The 15,082-nt window shown below is 44.9% G+C and overlaps 2 protein-coding genes across 2 annotated transcripts; both read left to right on the top strand.

The window, feature by feature from the left end:
* The first annotated feature begins 1,327 nt into the window (after positions 1-1,327).
* On the top strand, positions 1,328-4,504 carry CCNB1IP1 (cyclin B1 interacting protein 1). The gene is made up of 3 exons (XM_033170973.1): positions 1,328-1,801; positions 2,544-2,877; positions 3,549-4,504. Exons 1-3 carry the CDS (start codon positions 1,484-1,486, stop codon positions 3,740-3,742), a joined length of 846 nt encoding a protein of 281 aa, XP_033026864.1. The 5' UTR covers positions 1,328-1,483; the 3' UTR covers positions 3,743-4,504.
* A 1,263-nt stretch (positions 4,505-5,767) lies between these two features.
* TTC5 (tetratricopeptide repeat domain 5) lies at positions 5,768-14,024 on the top strand. Its single transcript, XM_033169766.1, has 10 exons — positions 5,768-5,890; positions 6,217-6,349; positions 7,564-7,775; positions 7,985-8,135; positions 8,244-8,335; positions 10,287-10,343; positions 10,635-10,781; positions 10,889-11,103; positions 11,990-12,137; positions 13,079-14,024. The coding sequence occupies exons 1-10, from the start codon at positions 5,771-5,773 to the stop codon at positions 13,196-13,198; spliced, it is 1,395 nt and encodes a 464-aa protein (XP_033025657.1). The 5' UTR covers positions 5,768-5,770; the 3' UTR covers positions 13,199-14,024.
* The last annotated feature ends 1,058 nt before the right edge of the window (positions 14,025-15,082 follow it).

Genomic DNA, 15,082 nt, shown 5'->3' with positions numbered 1-15,082 from the left:
CATGGGTGGGCATGGGGTGCAGAGGGTGAAGAGCAATCCTTTCCCTCAAAGAATTCTGTGTACAGTACTGTTGTTTGTTGGAAATTGTAACTAGGGAAAAGTACAGTGCTTAGAATTTTTCAAGGGAAAGAACAATAGAATTGCAGAGTTGGAAGGGACAATGTGTTTCGAATATGTTTTAAAAGGTGCATTGTGTGTACACAGCCTTGGATGATCGGTCTCTTGGCTGTTTTGCACTCTTGAGCTGTATCCACCTGAGTTCTGCTCAGAGTAAGCCCACTGAAATTAATGGAACTTAGTATGGGTGTATATGCAGTGCTCCCCCCCCCCCCCTAGAAAAATAGGTTCCGGTGCTCACCATGAAGTTGTTACAGGAAGTGCCACACTTTTTAACAGCAACAACAACAACAAGTCAACAACAACAAAAAAGAGGTGGATGAAATGAAAGAAAGCACTGGTTGTATCCAACATGGTTGTTCTGTTTGTGCAACAAAACTTCCCTCTTATCAGCAGCCCCCTGTGCATCCTCAAAGCCCTTTTCGGAGGATCTCTGGATATTTTGGGGGTACATGAGAGGAAGGGGAAGTCCTATTGCACGAGTGGAACTCGACAGATACAACCCTTGGTCCATTAGTTTCACTGAGATTATTCCGAGTCAGAATAACAGATACAACTCCTTTTCTGCTCTCCCCCCCCCCCCATTGGCAATATATTCCCTTTTGAACTCACTGACAAGTAAAGAAAGTACTGGTACTACGGATTGTTTTTATCATACAGCATGTCAAAGTTGCAACATACTTTATAGTCTTACTACTTTCATTGTCATAACAATCCTGTGAAACAGGACAAAATAAATGCCATGTTACAGATGGGGATCTTTACTGAGGCAGAGACAATGCTTCAGTACCCAGCACATAATTTATGGAATTCACTGTCACATGATTTTTATTTATTTATTCAAATGTGGCAATGATCACTTATTTAGATGAGCTTAGAAAGAGATTGGACAAATTTATTGACTATCAAAGGCCATGATAGCTGAATGGAGCATGTGGGCAGTATGCCACTGAATTCAAGTGGCTGGGAGTGAGCTACTGCATGGATTCAAAATGCAATAATAAAGCCTGAGTCAATAAAAAAGGTCTTAATGTGCTGAAAAAGGCACCAGACATATCTTGAGGAGGCTATTCTGTAGCTGAGGTGTCACCACTGAATATATCCTGTCCTTGGAATCCATACATCTCACTAAAATTAGGGGATCCTGGAGCATGGCCTGAGAAGACTATCTTAAGGTTCAGGTAGACATATATTGTAATGGGAGGCAATCTGCTAAATGAACACATAATGATCTTAAGTCCAGTTCTCTGCCAGGCAGCCATAGCCTATAAGCAATTTGAAAATCCTGGCATTAATACTTATTTCATTTTATAGGTGTGTTATGGTGAATGCAACGTTTCCATCTCATAGAAAGTACTTTTAATACATGTGCATTGGCTCCATCAACATGTCTGTCTGTGAGGATATGCTTCTTTGCAATTACCGCAAATGCCGAGTCAAACTTTCAGGCTATGCATGGGTCACAGCCTGCTCACATATCTTCTGTGACCAACATGGCAGTGGAGAATTTAGCCGCTCACCAGCAGTCTGCCCTGCTTGCACCAGTGCTCTCTCTGGTAAACTGGATATTGTTCGAACAGAACTCAGTCCTTCTGAGGAATATAAGGCCATGGTCCTATCTGGACTGCGACCAGAGATTATTCTGGACATCAGTTCCAGGGCTCTGGCTTTCTGGACATACCAGGTAAACACTCCTTGAACGGGTTTCCACCAATGGCATTTTAAGGTTTTGAAAATTTAGCTGTACTCTTATCTTTTCACTGTCAAGAGCAGATGCAGATTGGGGTGGATTTGTAACAGAAAAACCAGACATAAAATAGTTAAGAAACTACCTTTGGCGAATTAAACAATTTATGGCCTTTTAAACTGTGTGTGTTGGGGGTTATTTGTTTTGTTTTGTTTTGTTACTATGTTATGCATGTTTGTGTTTTTATATTGTAAACCACACTGTGATCCTTACTGTAGATGAAGGGAGGTATAGAAATTTAATTTACTACTGCTACAGTCAAACCTCGGTTTCCAAATTCCTCTGTTTTGGATTGTTTCGGCTCCTGAATGCCATAAACCTGGATGTAACTGCTCCAGTTTTCAAACGATTTTTGGAAGCCAAACGTGCTACGTGGCTTCCATTTTGAGTTTCCCTATTGTATTGAGGCTTCCACTTCAGTTTTTGGTTGTCGAACGTTTCAGAAGTCGAACAGTCTTCCAAAACGGATTATGTTTGACAACCAAGGTTTGACTGTACTACTACTCCAGCCTCCAATCGGCTCAACTTCTGCTAGATTTCAGCTGAAAGAGAAAGGAAGAAAAATAAGGAGGAAGAATAAAAGAATTACGGGTTGGGAATACATTGAGCACATGTTGCTTGACCCTGACATCATAGTGGCTCTTATGCCTCCTGCTTACTCTACCTTCTATCCTTGCAGGTTCATCAGGAGCGCCTATACCAAGAATATACCTACAGCAAGGCAGAGGGCCATCTGAAGCAGATGGAGAAAGTCTACACCCAGCAACTCCAGAGCAAAGATGTGGAGCTGACTTCCATGAAGAGTGAGGTCTCCTCCCTAAAGAAAGTACTGGAGGAATACAAAAAGAAATTCACTGAGCTCTCAGAGAAACTCATGGAGCGCAATCGGCAGTACCAGAAACTGCAGGGCCTCTATGACAGCCTACGCTTGCGCAACATTGCTGTGGCCAACCAGGAGGCAGGCCAAGAGCCTCCTATGATGCCCCAGCCTCCTGTATTTGGTTTCTCTTTGGGTAAGGACAGTGGCCTTTCAGTTTGGTAGTTAAACTTGTACTAGCATACTCAGTGCGATTAACTCCCCCCCCCCCCACAAAGAGCAATGTGAGAGAAACATAGGCATGATGGGGAAATCCTATGTACTGTATATTAGAAAAGTATAGCTTTGCCCCCAAACACATCACATGTTGTTGGGAGCCACCTAGAGTGGCTGGGGCACCCCAGTCAGATGGGCAGCATATAAATAATAAATTATGATGACAATGGTGATGATACCAACTCATTTCTTCTGTCTCTCCTAGTAAAGCAAATGGACCATTGTCCAATTTTTGTTGTTAATTCTCTTGAGTGCCACACCTCACTGAATATGCCCTAATCATTTCCCTATCTACACCATACATTTAAAGCAGGATCTTGCCACTTTAAACTGTCATAGCCTCCTACCCCAAATTCTGGGAATGGTAGTTTGTTAAGGAGTTGAAAGGAGATTCCTATATTTCCCTCACAGAGCTACAATTCCCAGAGAGGTTTATCAATCAATCAATCAATCAATCAATCAATGAGTCTACTCTGAGTAAAACCGTAGGCATAGCTTGAGCATTCTCTGTGTTAACATACTAGTGTGGCTAATATTGGCTTACTTTAAATAACCTTAACTAATACAATATCTCTTGCTCACATGTTCTAGGTAATACTGCCAGGTTCTCTGAGAATGCAACACCTATCCAGGGCTGGCGTGGTGATGGGGACTTCCATTTCAAACCCTTCTTTGCTGCCTCTCCACCACTGGGCGAGTCTAGCAACAGCTTCTTTACCTCTCCTGGCAATGGTTTGGAACAGCAAGCAGGAGGCAACAAGGCATACAAAATTAAGAGAATATAAATTGTAATTTATGTTGACGGTTTAGGCCTTTTTGAATATCCAGGTTAGGCATGAAATGCTTGTTGGACTGAAATGCTTGTTGCAGACTTGAGGCTTTTAAAAGAACCCAAAGGCCAGATCTCAGTGAAGTTTAATGCATGTTAAATTTCCTGAAATCTTAGAAGTAGCAAATCTTAAAGGAAGAGAGCCTGCAGTGAGGACTAAAGGAGTAAATGCTCCAGTTAAAACCAATTCCTTTCTAAGCTTCTTTCTCTCAGCAGAGTGTTCCAGTTGTTGCTAATGGTTACTATAGCCACCGGCACCTCTAGATATTGTTGCATATATGCTGTCATTGTTCCATTACTCAGCAACATTAATTTCCGTCCTGCAACATACGATTATGACTCTGGCTCTCACACAAATTATGATTCCTTAAAGTGAAATGTGAAAGCTTGCTTCACCATGTCATTTTTTCTGGCACTAAGGCTGCAATCTTACATATACTTTCCTGGTAATAAGGTCTATTGAACTCTTTGGTGTCTGCGTACAGATGTATAGGATTGCAGCCTAATTGTTTAATTACTATATTGTTGCAACTAATGTGTTATGTGATCTTTCCTCCTGATGATTGCTTTGAACTGCCACATTTGTGTTGTAAATGTAATGGTACTTTCCCCCCTCCAATTACGTGCATAAACATGTTTGCAAGCCTGTGTTTGATTTGTTCACTGCTTATTGAAACAGGTGGGGTTGAGTTTTTTTGTGGGGTGTGGGGTGGGGAGGAAAAATCAAATAAGTCTGGTGTGTTTGCCTCTGATTAGTGTGCACACACTTTTTGTTGGTACACACCATTATGAGCAGTTTTTGCTGTTAGAACTTAGGGTCGTAGCCAATGCTAGTCCTGCATAGAGTAGAATAGACACGACTAACAGGTTCATTAATTCAAATGGATGTACTCCGAGTAGGACTAGCATTGGATACAACCTAAGTTCTAATCACTTTTTAAAGTTAGTCATTTTAAAACAGACTTCCTCAACCTCGGCCCTCCAGATGTTTTGAGACTACAGTTTCCAATCATCCCTGACCACTGGTCCTGCTAGCTAGGCATCATGGGAGTTGTAGGCCAAAAACATCTGGAGGGCCGAGGTTGAAGAAGCCCGTTTTAAAATTTTAGGCATACTAGACTTCAGATGAGTTTGTATTGCTCTGCAAATCAGAAAATTGGATCCTTCCAGCCCCTTTGATTCTATGCATTTTGCCTGCATTAATCACCATTTGATTTTGTATTCACACGTCTGATGTCACCCTCACCAAATATAAATTGGAGTTATTAAGTTGTATAAAGGGTAACTAGTCTGCATTAATTACAAACATCCATTTCTTGGGCAAGAAAGCACAGGAGGAATACAAAATAAAAATAAAATTTCACTGAGCACTCAGACAAAATCTGTTTCATATTTTTTTTTTTGCACAAAACCATTGAAGTTAATGGGTTTAAGCATGTCTACCTGGCTCCCTCGGCCTATAGAGCGAGATGAGCACCGCAACCCCACAGTCGGACACGACTGGACCTGATGGTCAGGGGTTCCTTTACCTTTTTACCTCTGCAAAGGATTGGATTCTGTCTTGCTAGTGAAAATATTTTAATATGAAATGTAAATATGTAATTTCATTGCATTTGTATCACAGAAACCTGTAAGCAATTCACATAAGATACAGCTGAAAATACACAAGTTCATCTTAGAGAAAAAATATGACAAGCTTCCTTTTGAATAGCTGCAGCTCCGTCTTTCAAAAAGTGTCTTACAGAATGTTTTCCATTGCGCAAGCTGTTTTTTAATTTTATTTCAACGAATATAAGGAACAGCTGTTATCTTTCAAAACACCATCGCTATGAAACAGCATAAGAAAAGAAGGGATATATCTGTCACACAGGCGTAACGCAAAACGTTTATTTAAACACGTCCAGGATGATTCCTACTGCTTCCAGGAAGAATGATCGATTCCTCTCTTTGTGCCTGGATTGCAGTTTGGCCTCCAGACCTTTAGATGTCTCTGCAGGAGCCTCCGTGGTTGCAAGTGAAGAGAATAACAGGAAACGGAGGAGAGTCTCGAGCGATCATGGCTGAGGAAGAAGAAGAAAACCGCCAAGCTCGGCAAGGTTTGCAGGTAGGGCGAGCAGAACATCTCGCCGCAGGGCCGTCTTAGGCACATCGGCCGCCGTGGCGCGGCGATCCCTCCGGCGCCCCCGGGGAGTAGTGGTGGTGGTGGGCAGGCGGGGGGGAGGGTGGCGTCCGGGGGAGAGCGCGGGGCGCGGGGCGCGGGGCGGGGAGGTCCGGCGTGCCGCCTTCGCGCCTCTCCGCCTCTGGGACTGCCTCCCTCCCGCGCTGCCCGTGGGGGCGGGGGCGGGTCGAGGAAGGTTGGGGAGGGGGCGCGCGCTTGGTGGCTAGTTGCGCCCCACCGGTAGCATTCCCCGTTTGGAAATTTCCTGATAGGAACTGGTTGACCAGCTATATCATTTCCGAGACCATTATTTTGAGAGCCACAAGGTGGAAGATGCTGGGAAGAAGCAGCAGGATGTACAGGAGGAGATGGAGAAGACTCTTCAGAAAATGGAAGCATTAGAAGGTAAATCCCAACAGAACCAGCATTCTCCTTTCTCCAACTTGTATACCAGTCCTCCTCCTCCTTCCTCTTAATGCTGTGAGGCTCTGCAGATGTCCTTTTTATTGTGCATTCACGATTATTTGTGCTTCTGGTGGTTTAGGGTGGTTGTGTATGACCCTGTTTAGGGAAGTTTTTAATGTTTGATATCTTACCATGTTTTTAATATTCTATTGTGAGCTGCCCAGAGTGGCTGGGGAAACCCAGCCAGATGGGCGGGGTACAAATAAATTATTATTATTATTATTATTATTATTATCCTCCTTTCAGTACTGTTTCACTTGCAGAAATTACATACTACTTTGCTTCCAATCAGTGCATGTCCATTAGCTTCCTGCTGAAATCCTGTAACTTTTAACACCAAAAATATTCTGTGTGTGTGTGTGTGTGTGGTTCCTACTTTGGTTGTGCTACAGTGCAAGAGTGCCCCCCCCCCCCCGATAGCAATGTTGCGGTAACATTGGGGAAACATTGCAGAATAACTAACAAAGTGGAATTACACGTGGTCGATCCAGTATAAACCCACCACTAATCCATTATTCTTGCGTCAGTCTTTTTTTGGTAAACTGCTTTGAGGTTTTGTACAATCAAGCACATATAAATTTTATGAAATAAATAAAAGGTTGCAAAAACCTAACAAGTCTGGAGGGACCCCATGTAAATTGTTCCGTGGCATTCTCTGAACTGTTTGGGATTCTTCACAAAGGAAAGAGGAGCCCACTGGACCAGTATGAAGGCTTATCTAGTCCAGTATCCTGTTTTCCACAGGGCCAACCAGCTGACTTTGCCTGGGGTGGGGAACCTGTGATCCTCCAGACTTATTGCAGAACTGCAAGTCCTATCATCCATGACCATGCTCATTTTGAGGGCCACAGGTCCCTTAAACCTGGCATCTGGAAAGCCCACAAACAGGATGTGAGTTCAGTAGCCCTCCTGCAGTTGTTCCCCAGCAAGAGGTATTCAGAGTCTTCCTGCTTCTGGCCCCAGAATTGGATATATCCATTATGGCTAGTAATCATTGATAGTTTTACCCTCTGTGAAAATGCTTTGCTGTTAACTGGAATAGAATCCTGTTAATGTCTTTAGGGTGAGCTCGGTGACTGAATTTCTAGCACAGTGTGGATCTCATGGACTTGCATTTCACTTACAGCATCTCTCTTTCTCCCATCCTCTGCTAGGCCTGTCTGAGGGTCGAGCTCACACACTGATGCTGAAGGGGAAAGCCTTGAATGTGTCCCCAGATTATAATGCCCAAGCTGAAGAGCTGCTCTCCAAAGCTGTCAAACTGGATCCGGAACTGGTAGAAGCCTGGAATCAGTTAGGGGAAGTTTACTGGAAAAAGGGTGATGTCTCTGCTGCCCACACCTGCTTCTCTGGAGCGCTTAGCCATGTAAGTCCCTCCTCAGTCCTCCCTTGGGCAGGCGGTGATTCTAGTTTGAAGAACTGCTTGGCACTTCAAACCAGGACTTTTCAGCCAAAGGACATACCTCAAGGAATACTTTGGGGAAGTGAGAGTCATGTTTTGCATTTCACTAGGTAGGATTTGAGTTCTTGCTAATTGCAGAAGCCTTGTCTTTCTCCTGCCCCTTTTCTCTCCAGTGCAAGAACAAGGCCTCCCTGCGGAATCTCTCTATGGTGCTGAGGCAGCTGCGCACGAACTCCGCTGATGAGCATGCACACAACGTGATGGACAGTGTGCGGCAGGCCAAGCTGGCGGTGCAGATGGATGTGCGCGACGGCCGCTCCTGGTGTGAGTGTGTCATGCGCCTCTTTTCAGGTGGTCCTGAGGTGGGGTGGGATAGAGCAAGGAAGGGAACTGGCTGTGCAACCTGCTAATTATGCTCTCTGTATTCCACAGATGTTCTGGGCAATGCCTACCTCTCCTTGTTCTTCAATTCAGGGCAGAACCCCAAGATCTCCCAGCAGGCGCTGAGTGCCTATGCCCAAGCAGTAGGTGCTGGAGGGGACTCTAGAGGAACCCTGTGGTATGGTGGGGAGGAGGGGATTGGGGGCCCAGGCTAAGCCTCTTCTGGAGATTCTACGTTGCCAGGAGCTGAGGTGGAAATGGCTAGTTCTAGGTGGCAGATTAGAGGGCTGGTAATGGGTGCAGGGAGACCCAGTTTCAAATCCTTCCTTGCCTGCAAAGCTTACTGGGTTACCTGAGCAAGTTGCACTCTGAAGGGGTGGAACAGGCTAAGTCACTTCTGACTGCATGCAGGGAGATCACATTTTCTAATGTTCTTCTATGTAAAACCACACAAATAAAATAAATAGCAAACCCTCTCTCCAAGTGAGAAACTTGCACAGCTGGAGCTATAATCTTTTCTTGGAATGCTAGTTATATAACTGTTTTAATTAATTTATTTATTAGATTGATACCCACTTTTCTTCACAGAAGCTCAAGGCAGTATACATGGTTCTCTTTCCCACCCCCACCCCACATCCCATTTTATCCTCACAACAGTCATGCGAAGTAGGTTAGATAGTTTCTGGCCCAAAGTCACCCAGTGAACTTCATGGCTGAGTGGGGATATGAACCTTGGTCTCCGTCCTAGTTCAACATTCTAACCACTACAGCATACTGCCTGTCTACACACACAAGGATACTGAAAGGGCACCTCCGGTCTGCAGATTGAGGTGGCACCTCAGGATTCTGCCACTTCCTTTTGCTGCGTATACACACCTAACTTCATCTAGTCCACCTAACCAACTTGCTGTAAGGCAAAAATGAGATATACATGTTGTTTTTAAAGGTTCCTCCTGTTTCAAAAATTGCTTTGATATTTCTAATGTAAAGCAATTAATGCATTTTGCAAAATAAAATAAAGATATTGCAGTCTTAACTAGCATAAGTTTGCCATGCTCATACATTCACTTCCTGTTATTTTTTAGCATCTGAGGTTATTTGGAGATTAAGAGCCCAAAGGCTGGGTCATACCAAAGGCCTATTGAGTTCAGCATTTTTTTTTCATTGTGGCCAGTTATGCCCATGGGAAGCTCACAAACAGGGCATGAGCGCAATTGTGCTCATGATCCCTAGCAACTGATATTCTGAAATCAGCCTCTGAATCTTAATAGATGACTAGTACCCCCTGAGATCTGTATCCTCCGTAAATTCTTCTAATCCTGTTTTAAAGCTAAATTGGTGCCCACCACCACATATTATAATAGTATCAAAGTTTTAACTATGCAGTCTGTGAAGAAGTTCTTTTGTCTGTCCTGAATCTGCCAATATTCCTCATCACTGGGTGACCCTGGGTTCTAGTACTGTATGTGTGCGAGAGAGAAACCTCTATCCACATTCAGATCATGGTGAACAATTTTGTGCTCCTCTGCTTTGAATAGGATAGAAGCAGACAGTGGTTGGTGTAGAAGTATACCTGGTTTTCTAAATAGTGCCTTTGTGGCATATCTGTAAAGTGGTTCTCAGCTCAGCTGCTGTCCCCAGCCAGACCTACCAACATAGTGGAAAAGTGCAAGAAATCAAAATGAAGGCTAAAGTTGCCCAATAGGGATAGTTAGGGGCAGCCTAGAAAAAAAGTTTGGTACTCATGCAATAACTTTCCAGAGTGATCATGTGAGCATATAAATACCCGGAACAGCACATGTAGGGATTGGTTACTTATATAACTGTTCTGTGGATCTTGTGAGCTGCACTGATTAAGGGGAAAGAAAATGAGGTAGCTAAAGGTGTGATTTGTGATGATTTGCCACTGTGCCATTTATAAATATGCAGCTTTAGATGTGTGGGTGGATGGGGATCTTGGGCTGTGGCTGGTAAAAGCAAAAATGACTGTGCTGTGAAAGAAGTGCTTGGGGGCAGAGGGAGAGTGTCCCCCGGAAACTCACAGAGGAAGTGATGGTGGATGCTCATGCTTTTCTCTTGGTCTTCTTTTTGTAGGAGAAGGTGGACCCCACGGCATCTTGTAATCCAGATCTACATCTTAATCGAGCCACGGTGAGCAGAAAGAATGGGGAGGATCATGGGGCAAGATAGGTTTGACTGGCTTGTGCTTGACCTATCGCGGAGAACTCTGAAAACTGTGGGACATGTTAGAGGATGGGTGGCTGGCAATAGTGAAATACATCTTAAGGCTGCCAGCTTAAGCAGTCATCAAGGGACCGATTTTCAGTCTCCACCCCTGTTCTGACTTAATTGACCAGTGCCTGCAGTCTCCTATTTCTATAGTAGTGTATGTTCCATGTGACCCTAGCCTATCACCTTCTGCTCCGTTGTTTTTGTGGGCAGCTATACAAGTACGAAGAAAACTACATGGAAGCTCTGGAGGGCTTTGCACAGGCAGCAGCCCTTGATCCAGCTTGCCCGGAACCACGCCAACGGGAGCAGCAACTCGTAGATTTCCTTGAGCGGCTAACCAGCCTCCTTGAGAACAAGGTATTATTAACGGCAACAATACTTGGCTCTTTGTCACCTCACTGCCCGACCCATGCAAACGTAGCATCGTCCCCGGTGACTCACCGTGCTGCTTTTCTCCCTTGCAGGGAAAAGTGAAAGGCAAGAAGTTGCAGAGCATGCTGGGAAGCCTGCGTACCTCCCAGCTGGGCCCGTGTGGGGATGGGCGCTACCAAGGGCCCTCGGGTCAGAAGGTGCAACTGGAACAGCGCCCCCTGGGCACCTTGAGGCCTGGCATTAACTCTGGTGTTGTGGTGCTGGGGAAGGTGCTGTTCAGTCTGACCACAGAGGAAAAGGTGCCCTTGTAAGTTCCTGCCACATCCTGCCTTGGAATCTTTTCATATATCTCTTCATGTCTACTTAGAGATGTGAAATCCCAGAAAAAAATGGGGACCCCCCCTCCCAGACTATATCCACCTTTTCCTTCCTGCTTAGCTTTATCCTGCTCTCTTCATTGTTTGTTAGGGCTTATATTCTTCCCTAAGATGGAGGCTTGGGATAGGTTTCAATAATTATTTAAAAGTAGCAAACAGCTGTAGAAGCTTATCCCACAAACGCACATCATTAATCCATATGGAGGCCACCAGACGCTTGCTTAAACAGAAGTAAATACCTTAATCTTGAGTCTGAAATGTGTTCAGCTTGATGTCTTGGTGGTTCTCTAGAGCAGGGGTGGAAAACCTTTTTGCTGTATGAGCCAGATCCTTATCAGGATTGGCCTTGCTGGCCAAATTGACTCACCCACCTGTCAAATCAGCTGACATCACAACGATGCACAGCCAACGCAGGATTTAACCCTGACCTCTCGCCCATCAGCTAACATCACAACTGATGTTGGCTTATGAGTGGTAGCCATGTTTTGGGGGAAACAACCACACAAGCTGAGATTGGACCACTGGCTGGAGGTTGTCCATCCTTGCTGTAGAGGAAGGCAGTTCTAATAAGGAGAAACTACATTTGATGGGATAACAGTGAACTCGCTGTTGAGCTTAGAGACTATGACGCCTACAAGATGCTTAGTCTGTCCTTGAGCTTTATCAACCATGACCAGCTCCTTGGGCTCTGCTATGTGGGCAAGTATCCATCTTGTTCATCTCTTGATCTTTCCACTTGCCTGTCTACTCATCCAGCAAACTGACTGATGCTTCTTTTTAAACAAATTTTGTTCTTTCCTTTCATTACTCAAACAGCACTTTCGGCCTGACTGACTCCACCGAGGGCCCCTGTTTTGCTGTCACAGTGTACAACATGGCGCAAAGCTGGGGGGTTTTGATTGGGGACTCAGTGGCCATCCCTGAGCCTCACCTTCGGCATCATCACATCCAGCACCAAGGCAAGGTGAGCCCCACCTGTGCTTTTTCGAATTCTATTATGTACATTTTTCCATGTTGCTCGTGATGCAACCAGGGCCTCCAAAGAGGTACAGTGGTACCTCGGGTTAAGTACGCTTCAGGTTAAGTACGCTTCAGGTTAAGAACTCAGCTAAGAACAAGAATCGTGCTCTGGCAGTGCAGCAGCAGCAGGAGGTCCCATTAGCTAAAGTGGTGCTTCAGGTTAAGTACACTTCAGGTTAAGAACGGACCTCCGGAACGAATTAAGTACTTAACCTGAGGTACCACTGTAGTTGGAAGAGACAGCACAGAATTAATTGAATGCAAAAGTGATGGAAACAGTTTAAAGCAGAGGCAACAATTCAAAGCTTACTGGCTTCATCCTGTCTGTCTTGGCATCCCCCTGTTCTTCTGTATTTCCCCCCGCCCCCCCATTCCCAGATCAGTTATTCTGGGAGAAAGATGCCAAGTGGAGAGGAAGCCTCTATGTCTTGCTTTTTTAAAATGGCACTTTAAAAACTTAGTTTCAGTTGGAAGTTATGTAAATCTGGGTGTGGGTTTTTTCAGATAACCTGCTTATTTGAGCATTTGTCCTGATTTGCCTGTAGAGGAGATTAGACAGTGCCAGCTATTTAATGCGTAGTTCATTTTGATTTGTTTGTATGAAAGCTAGACATTGCACCTAAGCAAGTGTTAATACTGTCACAGTGCATTTTTCTTGTCGCCTTCCTTATCACAAAATGTCAGGTCTTTTGGAGACATTGGTTTTGTTGTGCAAGGTTCTCTCAATCAGCTGTGATTACGCTGCCTGAATTTGCCAATATGTGAGCAAATCTTGCCCGAAAATTGTCCCTGTTACACAGTCAGCAAGGTTTGGAGGGAGGGAGGCCTTACTTAGATTGTATCCTTCCTCTGCACCGTAACCTTTTCTCCATTCCTCTTTTTCAGAGTTTTACTTTCTCTAGCATCCGGGTGGAGACACCTCTTCTGCTAGTGGTGAACGGCAAAGTGCAAGGATCCCAGAGCCAGGCTGCAGCCACCATTGCGTATCAGGCACAAAGTGAATGAAGTGAGGGGGAAGGAGGAGGAGACGGCACGTGGGGGACTGCTCTCCCGCCTGGTGGTGCTTGGCCTTCAGGCAGAACCTGCTACCTCTTGGAGGATCTAGAAAATCAAAGGCCTGGGGCAGGGGTAGCCAAGGCGGTGCCATTCAGCTGTTGCTGAACTACAGTTCCCAGCATTTCTCCCCCTTGGCTATGATAGCCGGGGCTGATGGGAGTTGTTCAGCAACATTTTGAGGACACTACCTTGGCTATCTAGGGCCCAGCAAGGTTGGGCTCGTTTTTATCATATTCAGAGACATTAAGTTGAAGGAGTGAGAGACAAGAGAGGGAACTGCAGGACTCTAGGGTTAAGTAGTTTTGCTCCCTCTCAGTGCTACTTCCCGATGCATCAGCCTAGCCTCGATCCTCTGCAGTAATAAGAATTAGCCTTCATGAGTCAGTCTGAAAAATCAGCGGGGCTGCTCAACTCACTCCCATGTCTTTTCCTAGACTCTTCCCACTTTTCCAACACCAGGCCTGCCCCATCTCTACTGTTGGGGAGGGTGACCTTGTTGCCTGTTTCTCACCTTAGCTTCCATTTCACTTGAGTTTGGGCATTTGAGCTTGTTTAGCTCTTCTGTCTTTTGTAGATCCCAGTTGGCTGAGCACTAGCCCCTATTGTCTTTTATTGTGTGTGTGTGTGTGTGTGTGTGTGTGTATACAGGAGATAATAACATCAGTATTTATTTGTCAATGTTTTGAGTTCGACTTTGTAATTTTTATACATATTCTGCTCTCTCTGTTCCCTACTTTAACCAATAAAAACCTGCATTCTTTGCTTCTTTGGGCAATGCCTTGTGTTTGGTTCCCATAACAAATATATATAAAAAAAAGATTAGCAAGGCTCAAAGCAGGGTAAAGCACATGATCCAGTTTTATCCTCATAGCAGCCCTGCATGGTTGTTGTTACTTTATTTTTTGAATTCCACCCACCTGATTTGGTTGACCCAGCCACTCTAGGTGGCTTCCAACAGAATATACAAAAACACAACAGAACATCACACATTAAAAGCGTTCCAATATAGGGCTGCCTTCAGGTGTCTACAGAAGGTTGTATACTTGTTTATCTTCTTGACATCTGATGAGAGGGCATTCCACAGGGTGGGCACCACTACCGAGAAGGCCCTTTGCCTGTTTCCATGTAGCTCACTTCTCACAATGAGGGAACTGCAAGAAGAACCCCAGAGCTAGACCTCAGTCTCTGGGCTGGATGATGGGGGTGGAGACGCTCCTTCAGGTTTACAGTCTAGGGTAGACTGAGAGACACCACAGCTGAGCAGTGGCGACCTGCCTCGTGGGAGTATGGCCAGCTTTCCTTGCTATAGAAGAAGGATGGGTAAAAGTTGCCTTGCTGATCCACCCTTCCTGGAAGCAGTGCCATTTAATCCCCGATGGACCTACCAAATCTTGATTGAGGAATGGTTCAAAGGTTTGCCCACATGTCCACTCTGCAAGAATTAGGGAGATTGCCACAAGAGATCAGGGCCCTGCGGGATTTGACATCCTTCCGCAGGGCCTGCAAGACTGAGTTGTTCCACCAGGCCTTTGGTCAGGGCTCAGCCTGACTCCCCTTTTCTTTTTGTATAAGAACTAGTATGAAAGAGGCCTACCAGCATTCTCACAGGCTCATAAGAACAGCATAAACAGTTGGGCCTGATGAGCATTTACTGTTCCCAACCCTAATCCTGCAGAAAGCCATCTAATTAGATTTTAATTTGACCCTGACTTGTTTATAGGAGGTGACTTTTGATGTTAGCCGCCCTGAGCCTGGTTTTGGCTGGGAAGGGTGGGATACAAATAAAAGAAGATGATTATTAAATGTTAACATCTTTCTCTTTGGCTTGCATAA

Source organism: Lacerta agilis, chromosome 14 (assembly GCF_009819535.1).
Source record: "Lacerta agilis isolate rLacAgi1 chromosome 14, rLacAgi1.pri, whole genome shotgun sequence".
Lineage (NCBI taxonomy): Eukaryota > Metazoa > Chordata > Lepidosauria > Squamata > Lacertidae > Lacerta > Lacerta agilis.
Note: the sequence above shows the minus strand (reverse complement) of the source record. Positions and strands in the feature narration are given on the sequence as shown.